The sequence below is a fragment of the Ailuropoda melanoleuca genome, chromosome 4 (genome assembly GCF_002007445.2).
Source record: "Ailuropoda melanoleuca isolate Jingjing chromosome 4, ASM200744v2, whole genome shotgun sequence".
Taxonomy (NCBI): domain Eukaryota; kingdom Metazoa; phylum Chordata; class Mammalia; order Carnivora; family Ursidae; genus Ailuropoda; species Ailuropoda melanoleuca.
This window is the reverse complement of record NC_048221.1, coordinates 93284128-93298386: the sequence shown is the minus strand read 5'-3', so window position 1 is coordinate 93298386 and position 14259 is coordinate 93284128. Positions and strand designations below refer to the sequence as shown.

General features: G+C 44.3%; 1 protein-coding gene across 4 annotated transcripts in view; it reads left to right on the top strand.

Annotated features, from left to right (window-relative positions):
* The first annotated feature begins 822 nt into the window (after window positions 1–822).
* Window positions 823–14259, top strand: part of TGFA (transforming growth factor alpha) — a 100643-nt gene continuing 87206 nt past the window's right edge. For 2 of the 4 annotated variants that reach the window (XM_034659323.1, XM_011219302.3), the window contains exon 1: window positions 823–1155. In XM_034659323.1, the coding sequence (XP_034515214.1) occupies window positions 1116–1155 (40 nt within the window). In that variant the 5' untranslated portion in view covers window positions 823–1115. Of the gene's footprint in view, window positions 1156–1267; window positions 1700–14259 lie in introns of those variants that run through there. The other 2 variants (XM_034659321.1, XM_034659322.1) reach the window with 2 other exon arrangements.

Here is a 14259-nt window from a genome sequence, read left to right as displayed (position 1 = left end):
CCTCAGGGAACTTGGGGATGGTCCCCAAGAAACCTATGGGTCTTCCATTCCCTACCCAGAATGTCTTCCCTCTGTCCCCTCCACTTGCCCAAATTCCAGCACCAGAAGCCAGGTGCAAGCCACAAATCCTGACAGAGCCACCTAGGTGGCTCCAGCCCAGACATCCCTCTCTTTGGCCCCCTTGCTGCATGCTACCCTGTTCTTGGCCTCAGCTGCCTGTGACAGGGTGGGGTGGGGTGGACTGGGGTGGGGTGGACTGGGGTGGTACTAATGGGGGATACCCAGGTACCCTGAGAGGTCTTCATTATTAATTCCAGGCCAGATACATGAAAGCCCGCTGATCTTAACAATGTGCCCTGGAGGCCGGCATCCCTAGAATCGAGAATTCTCTACCGGGTTGGGGGTGCGGGTGGGAAACCTGGTTTAACAAATTCTCTTGATTCTGCGGAGCCCTCTCCATGGGCCAAGTGTTGGCAGCCGGCGGGCAAAGCTCGCCGGTCCCGTTCCGGCCCGCGTCCCCAGTCCCCTGCCGGGAGAGCCCCCCGCAGCGGCCGTCCGCGCAGGTGCCGGACACCCGCGCGGCTCCGCTCACCCGCGCAGAGCCTGGAAGCGACCACCGCGCCCGGACGCCGGAGCTCCGCGGCGGCCGCACCGCGCCGCTGGTCTGAGGGTGGTGTCTGAAGTCGGGCGCTTCCTGCCTTCCCGTCCGCCTGGGTGCCGGGCTCGCGCGGCGGGGCTCCGAGATTCCCCGCTCGCCCCGCCCCGCCCGGCGCCCGCGCCCTGCACGGTGCGCGCGGCGTCCCCGCCCTCAGCCCCACACCCCCACCCCCTGTGGCCGTAGGGGGGCACCCCCATCGGGGCGGGAGGGTGGTCCGCCGTGGCCCGGTCGCCGAGTGGCGGAGAGGTGACGGTAACCGCCTTCCCATTTCCGCCCGGCCGGCCGCGCAGCAGGGTGAGTGCAGCAGAGAGCGCTCGGTCCTGCCTCCGCCCGCCCGCGCCGGGGGCTGGCCTTGCCTCGCCGGCGCCTTTTTCCCCCGCAGCGCGGCGCCGCTTCGCCACTCGGGCACCGCAGGTAGGGCAGGAGGCTGGAGCGCCTGCTGCCCGCCGCCCGTAAGATGGTCCCCTCGGCTGGACAGCTCGCCTTGTTCGCGCTGGGTACGTACGCCGCCTGCTGCGCGCCCCGAGCCACCTGCACTCGGCGACACCCCGCTTTCCCCTGGCCCCCCTCCATTTCTCTTTCCCGGGGGTTTTCTGCGCCCGCCTGGGAGAGTCGAGGGAGGCTCATGCTTTTCAAGGGTTGGAGGCTGGGGGGCAAGGGGAGTCATGAGGGCTTACTAGGGATTTGAGGAGCCCGTTCCGAAGAGGGGGACCGTCGAGCGCCCGGGCTTTCCCCGGGGAGTGGCCGCCCGTGCGTGAGAACGCCGGCCGGGGAAGGGGAAGCGGGCTTGAACTTTAATCCGCCGCGGCTGTGTGTTCCTACACTTGCTCACACCTACCTGCATACCTGGCTGTCTCCAACCAAGCCCATCTACATGGGCGGCGGGAAGCGTAGAAGCGGAGAGCGCGGCCGGCGTCAGACCCTATGGCGGGACCTTGCCTGCGTCCCGGTCGTACCCCCTCCCTAGCAGTGACGGGCAGATGGTCACAATCAGCAGAGGCGCCCTCAATCTTCTAACTTTAGGAGCTCTCGAGCTTTGGGGTATGTTTTGGATTTTTGCGCGGATTAATTGTTCTTTTAATTAATTTCCCTGGGAGAAGTGGTTGAAGTGTCAGCTGAGGGCAGGAGTGAAACCCTAGACGGAGCTTTGCCAGCTTCCTTTGAGTTTGTTCTTGGAAGGGAACGAGAGATGGGGGAAGGGAGGGGAAGTTAAACCCGGCAAACCTGGGTCTTGTCTGTGGAGCCCTTGAGTTTTTCCGCGGTGAAGTTCACAGGTCTGCATGTTAGTGGTAAGGGGTGCGGCGCAGTGCGCTGCCCGGCCGGCTCTCGCCCCTCTCACAGCCGGGCCTCTGTGGTGCTGAGATCGCCGGTTAACAGCCCAGGTGTCCAGGTTTATTGGTGCAGCTTCCGTGAAATGAATTCCTCAGTCGATATCCCCCGAGTTTAACCCTGTAAAGCAAGTTGCTCCTACCTGGAGAATTTGTTGGAGCCTGAGAAGAGCTGTGGAACCCCTCCCCGCCCCCCAAAATGTCCAGAGCCACAGCCTCACCCAGTTCGTGTTCAGTTTCAGGGGGCTCACGGAGCGCCTGTAATCCTGCCCATGAAATGCTGATTGAGAACGGGGAGAACCGGGCCATTAGTGGAATCCAGTGCTCTGAGCTGTACCCTCACCTGAAACTCACCAACAGGTGGCATAATTCTGGGCGGCTTCAAACCCCCCCCCCCGCCCTTTTCCCAAAACCCTTTTAGGTTTTTTGTATTGACGGTTGTTCTGATTTTAGATTTTTTTTTAAAGCAACAAAACATGACCAGTACATCAGAAGCCTCCCGTTTGCGGGTGCCCTTATAGTGTGTTTTGCAAATTCTATTAGTAGTAATCATAATAGCTAATGCTATTTGAGCACTTATTCTGTACCAGGCATTCTAAGTGCTTCACATGGATTCGTTTAATTTTCACCCCAGCCTGACGAAGAAGGTATTATCATCCCCGTTTTACAGAGGAGGGAAGGAAAGTACACAAGGCCCATGGTTAGTACGCACTTGGGTCAGGATTGTTAGAGTGTGGGAGGATTGAGGATTTGAAATGTCACCTAACTGTGGTCACTGTAGTCCCCTCTCCCAGTGTTGGGACTTTTCTTGAAGGAGAGATTATATGGAATATCGGAGAACTTGTTTAAATTGGGTTTTCTGGAGGACTCCTAGGATCTCAAGGTGGTCTTAGATTATTCGGTGAAAATTAGAGGCAAGAAATGCTGGTGTGCAAATGTAAGGGCACCTTTGAAAGTTGCCCTGCCCCCCATACTACACTTGCCCATGAAGACTGCATGCATTCACCATGTTATTTTTCCTTTTTGCCTAAGGGTTGAACCTGATCTTTGTTTCCTTCCTTGAGAGAAAGATGGGTAAACCTAAAAAGATTGATCAGTATGTAAAAGCTGGCTCCTACAGTTCCAAGATATAAGCAGTTAAAAAAAAAAAAAAAAAACGGAGGAAAAGAAGGCAGGATACCATTTTTTTGTTTAAAAAAAAAAAAGCCATTCGTTCTGATCATTGACTACAACTTCTGCCTCCCACCTCACTTTCTGCTAGATTACTAAATAGCACTCATCAATGCCACATGCATCTTTAATTTGCATGTTTCCGCCAGTGCTGCTTTCCTCTCTAATTTTTCTTAAATTAGTTGAAGGCACTTCCAGGCAAATCAGCAAATCTAGAAAACCAAGATCCCTCCCCTCCTTCCCGACCTTCGCAGGGACAGTCTGAAAAGGAACTGGTTGTTTGGAATCTCAGCTGATGCTTCCGATTACTTGGAACCTGAGCGTGGATGGATGTTTTGGCAGACAGCGTGCGGAGACTCTTGCTTAAATGGCAACATTGGAAACGTCATCCAGGTTCCTGTGGTGGCTGCCCTCCATGTCAGATTTCCGTCACTGGCCAAGCACACCTCACAGGGGCTTGGCACCTCCAGTCCCACATCCTCCTCTGTGAGCAGGGACAAGATGTGTGATCTTGGGCAAGTTACTTAGCTTGTCTGTGCCTTGTTTTTCTCATCTGTAAAATTGTGCTGTTAATAGGGTTGTTAGATATATTTAATGAACATAGAACAGTGCCTATCTCGTAGTAAGAGTTGAAAAAATCTCAGTGCCGTCATCATCATTGTTTTTGTAACTTTGAACCCCATAGAATTCTCGATGTCCTAGCAGGCTGTGTCCATTCTGTAGCTGGGAGAGTTTGTCTGTCTTGCCTTCTAGCTCTCCACCCTTCTTAAGCCAGGAAGTATCACCAAACCTAAAAACCTACTTAATGATTTTAGTCAGTCTCATTTGGCAGATACCAACTCAAGCAAGTTTGGGATTTTCTTTTTGGATGTCATGAATTCTTTAATTTTTGATACATTTGTATTTCCTCCTTAATGTTCAAAGGCTATTTTATTGAAGTCACCACTGTTTCAGTTTTCTTAGTGGGAATAATAAAACTGCACCCCCCCACAGGTTGTTACGAGAATCAGCTAGATAAGATGGTAAATACAGAAGCTATTTATAAACTATGCAAATAAAGAACTACACACGAAATGAAATTGATTTTATAATCCCGAAATAATCATTGGTATGTTTATGGCAGCTCCCGGAAGTAGGACTGGGTGTAGCCTAAAGAAGGGTCCTAGGACACTAAGTGTCATTAAGGATGGGTAGAGATGAAGCAGGTGCGTGTCCTTGTGGATTTGGGACCAAGGGACCAGTAGGGGGCATGAATGGAGACAGTCCTCTTCTCCATTACATGGAAATGATGTCTTTCAGAGTAGACAGTGGAGGTTTGCCCAGGACACATGTTTTCCTTATTGAGCAGCCATAATTAGGGAAAGTTCACTTAGAACATGGGCTGTAAAGGTGTATATGGAAGCCTTAGAGGCTGTTTCCCATATTTGCTTTTCCAATACTTGGTTTCCTAGGATAAAGAGATATTTCTGTAAATATTCAATGTCCCCTGCAAAGGGGACCTTTCTTACAAGAGTAAATGATGGTTCCTGTTACTATGGTAACATAGGAAAACTAGCTGACTTTTCCATTAGACCTATCTCTAAGGGCCTTTTGAAAGTGTGTTTGAACAAAGTCCTACTCTTTGGGCTGTCCACTGAAAGGGATGGGCAATGGGAAGTGGAGCCAAAACGGGACAAGCCTGACACACTGACTTGGGCATCTTGTGCTTGGTTTCACCCGTAAAACCTCTGTAGGACCTTCCACAGCAGTGCCCTCAAATCACAGCACCTGGAGGGCTTGGTGAATCAGGTTGTCCTGCAGGGGGTGGGACAGTTTGCATGTCTAACAAGTGTCCAGGTGTGGCTTATGCCGCTGGTGGGGAAGGAGAGAGGGACATGTGGAGAACCACTGCTCTTCAGCCAGTTGCTGTTAGGGAAGCTTCTGGCTTAGCCAGTTGCATTTTATCTGACATTTATGAATGCTGCTGTGGATTTATGGGCCATTATTAAAGGTGCTTCTGCAGCCTGTCTTGCTGACCCGAGCCGAGCTAGAACTTTTGCTGAGATCTCTTAATTGTCCTAAGTGTTCTTGACCTTTGCCACTGGAAAATGCAGTGGTCCTTTGTTTTTAAACTTAAGCTGACCAACACTAAGCATGTCACACTTTCTTTTTTGGGGGGCTGCCAAAAATTGACCGTTGTTTTGTTGCCATTTCCAATATTTTTAATCACCTCAGTTTGAAGTATGAATTTAATACAGTGCTAAAGGCTAACATGGTTAAGATTGCATCCACGGGCACCTGGGTGGCTCAGTCAGTTAAGCGTCTGACTCTTGATTTGCACGGGCTCACGTTGTGATCTTCGGGGTCGTGAGATGGAGCCCTGCGTTGGGCTGCGTGCTCAGTGCAGAGTCTGCTCAAGATTCTCTCCCTCGCCCTCTGCCCCTCCCCCCACTCACTCTTGCTCTCTAAATAAATAAATAAAATATTTTTAAAAATTGCATCTAGATAGAGAATTCGAGTACTTTACAGTGGCTTCTGGTTTTGTTACACTTTTTTCTCTCCTTGTGAAATGTCAAGTATAAAAATCTTTCATAGAATCAGGAAAGCCTAAAATCCAGGCTACCAGAACCATTTCTTAGGAGCTCTTCAAGTAAAAGGCACATTCCCTTTANATGTCAAGTATAAAAATCTTTCATAGAATCAGGAAAGCCTAAAATCCAGGCTACCAGAACCATTTCTTAGGAGCTCTTCAAGTAAAAGGCACATTCCCTTTATTTTTTTTTTTTTAATTTTTATTTTATTATATTATGTTAATCACCATACAGTACATCCCCAGATTCCGATGTAAAGTTTGATGCTTCATTAGCTGCGTATAACACCCAGTGCACCATGCAATACGTGCCCTCCTTACTACCCATCACCAGTCTATCCCATTCCCCCACCCACAGGCACATTCCCTTTAGATGAGCTCTAAAAATCTGGGTAGACTTGGGGCACCTGGGCGGCTCAGTTTGTTAAGCGACAGACTCTTGATTTCGGCTCAGGTCATGATCTCAGGGTCCTGGGATTGAGCCCCACGTGGTGCCCCACATGGAAAGATCAGGCTCTGTGCTCACTGGGGAGTCTGCTTGAGATCTTTTCCCTCTGCCCCTCCCCTTCCCACCCCCCACTCACATGTGCTTGCACTCTCCCTCTCATAAATAAATCTTTTTAAAAAATTTTAAAAATATATCTGGGTAGTCTTTTTAGACATTATGAATTGGTTGTAACTTAAAGAGTTGTCACCTGGGCTTAGAAAAAGTTGGAAGTTCATTGAAATGGAATTTTATGTCTTTGCTAGTGCCTTTTTTGTCTTCCTCTCAAGTCAGAGGAAACACAATTTCACATGAAGTCTTTCCCCAGTCAAGTGAATTCTTTGCTCAGCATTTTTGCTTTTAATTTTTTGTTGTCCCCTTCCTTACCTTGAAAAGCTCTCAGTTTTGCCCACCTTAGTGTTTGCATTTCTCAAGTACTTGTAGAGAGATGGTTCAGGACTTCCTCAAGGAGAAATGTACATATAACTGCTTTGTGTAACAAGCTTGTGTTAACTCACCGAACACCAGCCTGCTAATGCCTTGCCTTTTTTGGTTTTAATCTTTGAACGTGTTAACTTTTCTGGCAGGGAACCTTAGCAGTAGAGTTCTGGTCCCTCCATGTCCTGCCGTGGATTGATATTGGTTGGTGCTTGTCCTCTCTAGTAGTTTGAGGGTTCTTTGGAGGCAGAGATCCTGGGTCTTCATCTCTGCCCTTGGCCCATGTAGAGAACAGCTGGATCCTTAGAGGAGATCACTAAGCCCTTGATGACCCACCTGGGGTGTCTGGTCCTGGATTCTCCCAAGTGTAGACTCAGTTGGCAGACATTAGGCCACATAGTTAACATTCATGCTGGAAAAGGCTTCATTGCGATCACCAAGGGTGGTTGCATATAAATTCTTTTTTTTTTTTAAAGATTTTATTTATTTATTTGACAGAGATAGAGACAGCCAGCGAGAGAGGGAATACAAGCAGGGGGAGTGGGAAAGGAAGAAGCAGGCTCCTAGCGGAGGAGCCTGATGTGGGGCTCGATTCTATAACGCCAGGATCACGCCCTGAGCCGAAGGCAGATGCTTAACCGCTGTGCCACCCAGGCGCCCCACATATAAATTCTAACAACACAGATGCAATTAATTTGCAGAATAATTGTTATTTTTAAAAAAAATAGATTAGGATTTAGTTTTTTTAATGATTGCAGAAACATTTTTTTTTCCTACTAGACCATTTGGAAAATTCTGGAAAGCATAAGAGAAGTGTTTCAATGGCCTGTTGTTCTACCATCCAATGATAACCAAGCTTAACATTTTGTTGTACAGCCTGTGGATGAAAGTATAGGTAGATATTCTTTGAAAGCATCTGTGATTTCTGATGGCCGCACACTGTTTAACTTATTTGTTTTTGCAACTTAACAACCTTCATAATAGACATTTTTATATTCTTTAACATTCATTCTTAGTGTCATTTACATCATTCATAGTGGCCGGCAAATAATCTCTTGACTATATTTACTATAATTTAACCCATTTTGAAGCCCTTTTGGCCATATAAATTTTTCCCATTTCTCACTGTTACGAAGAATCCACACACTGTTGTTGGGAATATTAGCTGATACAGCTTTTTGGGAAGTCAATATGGCAGCAGCTATCAATTTTAAGTGGGCATAACTTGGGTCATCATTCTACTTTTTGATGTATATCCTATGTGAATACTTGCCTGATGTGCAAAGAAAAAATGTAAAGGATGGTGATTGTTGATTTTGTTTATAACAGTAGCAAGTTGCCAGTACCTCTTGTTGTAATTATTTGAGGAGATTCCTTAAATAAGTTATTTTTATATAACAGTAATTGATTTACTGTGTATCTACTAAAAAGAATAAAGCTTTCATGAAATCTTAAATTTAGAAAGGCATAGAACCATATGTATGGTACAGTGCCTTGGTTTGAATTGGTTAACTTTTTTATAACAAGCCTATATTAAATTTACAATGCCTAAAGTCAAGGAAGATAAATAATACGACAGGCATTTTTGTGCATGTTTGGCACATCTTTACGATAAGTTCCTAGCAATTGGCCTTTTCTCCCACAAGCAGTGTATGAATGCCATTTTCCTCAATCTTCCCTAACACTAGCAGTTAGCTTTAACAGTTGCCAAGTTGGAAGAAAAAGACCTCAGCCCAATCTTCATATTTAACATTTGTTAGGATGATTCGATTTGTTTGTTGTCCATGTCTTCTTATTTCTATCTTAACCTTTTCAGTTTTTTTTTTCCTTATTGATTGATTATCCTTTTCTTGGAGCTTTATAACATTTTAGATAAAAAGAATATTAATACTTTATTGCAAGTATTCCCCCCCTTTATTGTTTGTCTTTTACTGTTTTGTTTATGGTGTTTTTGACATACCACAGATTTTTATTTTTATGTAGCAGAAACTAGAAAAATAAATCTTTCCCCTTAAGCTTTCTACCTTTCACTTATACAGTTAGGAAAACCTTCCCTGGCCTAAGAGAAAGCAAATGTTTACTTTTTTTTTTCCTCCGATGTCTCCTATATCATGTTGAACTATTGTACCGAGAATTTATTCTTGTGTATGGTGTGAGGTACAACTCACATTTCATAAAAAACAGCCAACTGGTTAATAGTCTCCATTGTTATTTATGGAGTAATCTGTCTATTGTAGTTTGAAATTCCATTTTTCTCATACGCTAAATTCTTATAAGTACTTGAATCTGTAGAATTTTATCTTGGTTCTATTATTTTGTATTTTTGCACGTATTGTGATTTTGTTCATTCATGAATTCTGCAAATACTTATTGAGCACCTGTTCTGTGCAGAGACTGCTTCTAGATGCTGGGGAATCGGCCGAGAATAAGACATGGAGCTTGTGTTTTAGTGAATTAGACATTTCCCACTGCTCTCTATTGTAACTGGTGTTGCTAGCATTTAAAGCTTTTTTAGAAATATACATTTATTTTGTAATGGGTCTTGTTAATTCTAATAGTCCTCCAGCTTCTCTTAGGTTTGCAGGTACATGAAATCTTGAATAGTGATAGCTTTGCCTCCTTTCAATATTTTTATCTTTTATTACTAATAGTGCTGACTAGAACTTCAAGAACACTTTTAAAAAGGCAGTAGATATCCTTGTATTTTTCTTGACTTACAGATAGTGTTTGTAGTATTTAATAGTTAAGTGCAAGGGTGACCTTGTCGTTATATATACGTGAGAATAACTTTATGAAAATGTATATATGTGTGTATATACGAATAAACTTTATCATGTTAATAAAATATACTTCTCTTCATAACTTACTAAAAGATTTGGCATTTTGATTTGTATTTTAAAGCAGGGGAGATAATACAAGTTGTGGGTTTAGTTTTTTTTTTTTTTCAAATGTTTTGAGGGCTTTGATTGACTCGCTTATGTTAAAGCCATCCTTAAATTCCTGGAATGAAGCCCTCGTGGCTCTGTGGTATTATTCTCTGTGCATGCTGCTAGGTTTGATCCGTTCTGAAGTGTTTAGGGCCTTGTTTTCTTTTTTAGGTTTTATACCAGCATTATGTCACTTTATACATTTTTTTAAAAGATTTTTTAAATTTATTCGATAGAGATAGAGACAGCCAGTGAGAGAGGGAACACGAGCAGGGGGAGTGGGAGAGGAAGAAGCAGGCTCACAGCAGAGGAGCCTGATGTGGGGCTCGATCCCATAACGCCGGGATCACGCCCTGAGCCGAAGGCAGACGCTTAACCGCTGTGCCACCCAGGTGCCCCTATACAATACATTTTAAAACCTTCCATCTTGCTCTTGAGTAGCTGGACTATCGGGAGTGAGCGGCTCTGTGAAGGCTTGACAGAAATTGCTAGTGGTCAGTTTAAGTTCTCCTCTTGAGTCATTTTTGGCAGTCATTGTCCTCGCAATCTATTCAATTCAGATTTCGAAGTTTTTAGGCACGGATTTTATAAATAATCTCCTTTTAACTTAAAGTTTTCTTTTGCATCAGTAGCCCTGGTTAATGTGACTTTACCAAATAGGAAAATAAGTAAGCACCTAGGCCCCCAAAATAAAATACATTATCAAGTTTGTTTTTCTTGATGATTAATTGGAAAAAAACAAAAAGACAAAAAACCTTCTTTTCAATCTTAAACCAAATTCAAGCGAAGGCTTCATTTTAATAGCGTCCCCAGGAACCCAGGGAAATAACTCATTTATTTGCCTAACTGCGTGTGCCCAGGTTGCCACAGTAATGCCATTTCTGATGGGATGATGCATGGCATTGGAACTTCTAGCAAAGGCTACTGACCAGCTTCCTGTTGGTTCCTTAAGCTTTACAAAGTTTAAAAACCTCCATCTACACTATTGTGTCCATTAGATGCGACGGGAGTGTTTGTAGCAAGACAACCAGTGCTGGTGTGGGAGATTTTTGCTGTTGTTGGCTCACTTGCTTTGGGGTGATTTTTGTGTTTTTAAGATCAGAACCTCTAGGTGGAAATGTTGGATTCTTACAAAGAGACCGTATCTTCAGCCTGAGTTCTTTGGGGCCTTTGATCTGAGTACAAATGAGGTCAGTAAACCATTCTCCTGGGCCCGTAAAGGACAGATGCGCCTTGACGGCACTCTCGGCCTCTCTTGCCAGGTCAGAGGCTTTCTCCGGGTAATTACTGTACTTCCAAGAGGTGCGGGAGATTAACCGGCTAAATGGTACACGTCATAAGGTGACACAAAAGCGGCTGAAGCTGATAAATGAGAGGTTTGCAATTACACACTCCGCTCCCCTCCCTCTGCCAGGCCTTGGGAACCAGCAGGGCAAAAACAAATGGAACATGATTTTTGGTGGAAAGAAAAAGCGTAAGACCTGTAACTTTTACCGTGGCGGGGGCTAAGAGGAGCTGGCCTATAAACTGTGGAGGGGCCTAACCTGTTCACCTTCTAGGTCACCGAGCTCAGTTGGCGGCTCGGGGCTTGAACACATCTCACCTCGGAACAGTTTCTGGGTTATTGTTTTTTGCATTGGAGGAGCGTATCATCGGGCTGGTTTGCATGCTGTACACACTCCCTGCCAGCACATTTAAACAATGACAGATGTTTTTTGCACATAGCAGACCTTGGGTGTTATAATTAGTGTTTCAGGGGATGAATCATAGGCCCCTGAGACTGGAATGAAAGCAAGCTTCCGGCCTGAGCATTATTTAAGGAGGTAAGGTAAACTCCTAGGTCACACAGACGGGGAATCCTTCTGGATCTGGGCTCTCCCTAAACCTCATCAGCCACTCCCCTGCCATGCAAAGAAAACCCCAAAACAAGCACACTTCTTGGGCAGGCCCCTTAGCATTCACAGAACATGTGCACACTGTGGGCACCACCTCCCCTCGTGGGCCGTGCAGGAGACGCGCCTTCTCGGCTAGCCTTGGCTAAATCCCACTCATTCCTTTTCCAAAGTGCAATCGAAATCAGAGTCTACAAACAGAAGAATCAAAAAAGCACCCAGAGACATCCTCTTACTAGGTTCAACTAGCAAGTATCCGACCAGATCTCTTTCTCTGTATGGATACAGATGTTCATATACTCACTTTTTCCCTTCACACAAAAAGCATTTGGTATTTTTAAATCTGCTTTTTACTTTATAGGGAAAATATTTCTGCGGCAAAAATACAGGCATATCTATCGACTTATCTTTTTTTTTTTTTTTTTTGGTGGCTATAACACCTTCCATTATACACCTCTGTCATTGTTTACGCATCCTTTATGGCCAGAGATGTAGATTGCCTTAAACTCAGATACTCAAACCTGAAATGAAAATTCCTGCAGCTAAATCATTAGCTGCAGTATCTTTTCATTATCTTCTATGGCTAAATCCCCAGAAATGGGATAGTAGGTCAAAAGTTACACACTTTTTCAACGCTTAATATGTTTTGACAATCTGCCCTCCAGAAAAGCTGTACAGATTTATTACTTCTGCCACCTATTGTGAATGCCTGTTTGTTGGCAAGCTTGCCTATGATTAATATGATAATATTCTAGATTCTGTTCATTGTGTTGCCCAAATGGTATCTGATTGTTTTAATTTGTATTTGTTTGGTTAAAACCAAAGTTTGGTACGTTGAATGCTTTTCCATGTTTGAGTATTTGTATTTATTTTCTTGTGACTTAGACCATGTTTAGGGTAGGTTATTTAATTATTGATTTGTAAACAGTTTTTAAAAAGATACATTGAGCGGTACCTGGGTGGCTCAGTTGGTTAAGCATCTGCCTTCGGCTCAGGTCATGATCCCAGGGTCCTGGGATTGAGTCCATGATTGGCTCCTTGCTCAGCGGGGAGCCTGCTTCTCCCTCTCTCTGCCCCTCCCCCCACTTGTGTTCTCACACGCTCTGTGCTCTCTCTCTCTCTCTCAAATAAAAAAATCTTTAAAAAAAAGATATATTGAAAATATTGCCTTCATTTTGCTGGTTAAATTTATATGTCTTGTGTTTGGGTTTTCAGAAGTATCATTTTGTTTTTAACTTTTAAGGACTTAAAATCTGTCCATCATTCCTTTATAATTTCTACTTGGGGTAGAAAGGTATTGTGCCTCTTTGATATCTCATTTCCCTTCCTACTTTTACATTGTTACTTTTCAAATTTTCAATTCCTTGGGAATGTATTTTGGTGTAAGATGTGAGCTAAGACTCTAACTTGCTTTTTTGCCAAATCTCAGTCCAGTTACTCTATGCCATTTGTTGAACAGCTAATTCTCTACTCAGTGATTTCAAATCCGACTTTTGTCACTTGATACATTCTTAGGGGTGCTTGAGTCTATTTGTGGAGGCTTTGTTCTGCTGCATTCATTTGAGGCTCATCCTATAGCAAACCATTCTTTTGAGTTGGGAGCGCATCATTGCCCCGGGAAGTGGGGTCAGAAAATATTGAGAACTAGGAAAGTAGACAGTGGATTACCGTTGGATATCGATTCATGTTCACGTCTGCCTTTCATGACAAGACTTCTACTTCCGTCCCGCCTCGGGCATATTGGAGGAAGAAACACTTGTGGTGGTGGAGAGGATACTTCCTGCGTTTGAATCCCTGGGGAGAAAGGATGACTGTCTCATTCCTCAGCTTGGCTGAAGCCTGCTGGGTGCTGGGTCTCACTGCCCTGGAAGGCATGGCGAACCTGCCTGTGTGTTCCTATTGTTTCTGGAACTTTGTGCTTTTCAGGAGTGGGGGGTCCGGAGGCAGGCCTGCAGTCCTCCCTGTAATGTTCTGGTTAACTGAGACTGTAGATTGTCACGTCCACCTCTCACACGGGAGTACTCTGGAGTATGCGGCAGCATACTCCGAGCCACAGGCGAAACCTGGTACATCTCCCTGGAGTAGGGAATAATTAAAAGAATCAAAAAGGAATTTAACTGGCAAGTCATAATATTATTTTCTATATTAAACTCAGCTCTACTAGTTGATAGAATGCAAGATGGAAATAACAAAATTAATTTTTAGGACATAAGGATAAGTTGTGATTCTTTTTTTTCCCTTTGGAATGTTTCAGAGTGTGCCCCCAGACTCCAGAAGAATAGGTATGAGTTCTTCTCTTTGCCATTTGGGTTGGGAGGGGTCTAGCAAAAAAGTTTTTGAGGAGTACTGTCACACAGATGACTGATCTTCGGATACTTAAAGTAGGAAAAACAGTAACTAAAACTAATACCTTCCTTATTTTTCTGCTTGTTTTAGATTTAAGTTGCTTTTCTAAGTTTTCCCAAGATGAAAACTAAGATTTTTGATTTTCGATTTTTTTTCTTCTTTTCTAATATAGTCATTCAACGGTATCAGTTTGTCTCTAAGCACTGCTTTTGCTCCATCCCACAAATTTTGATGAGTTTTATTTCCATTTTTTATTTAGTTTGAAATGTTTTTTAACTGCTCTTGAGATCTCTTCTTTGACCCATGTGTTCTTTAGAAGTGTATTGTTTAATCTCCAGTATTTGGGGGATTTTCCAGCTGCATTTCTGTTCATTGATTTCAAGGTTATCTCCATTCTGGTCTGAGAGCAGACACTGTATGATTTCTGGTCTTTCAAATGGGTCAAGG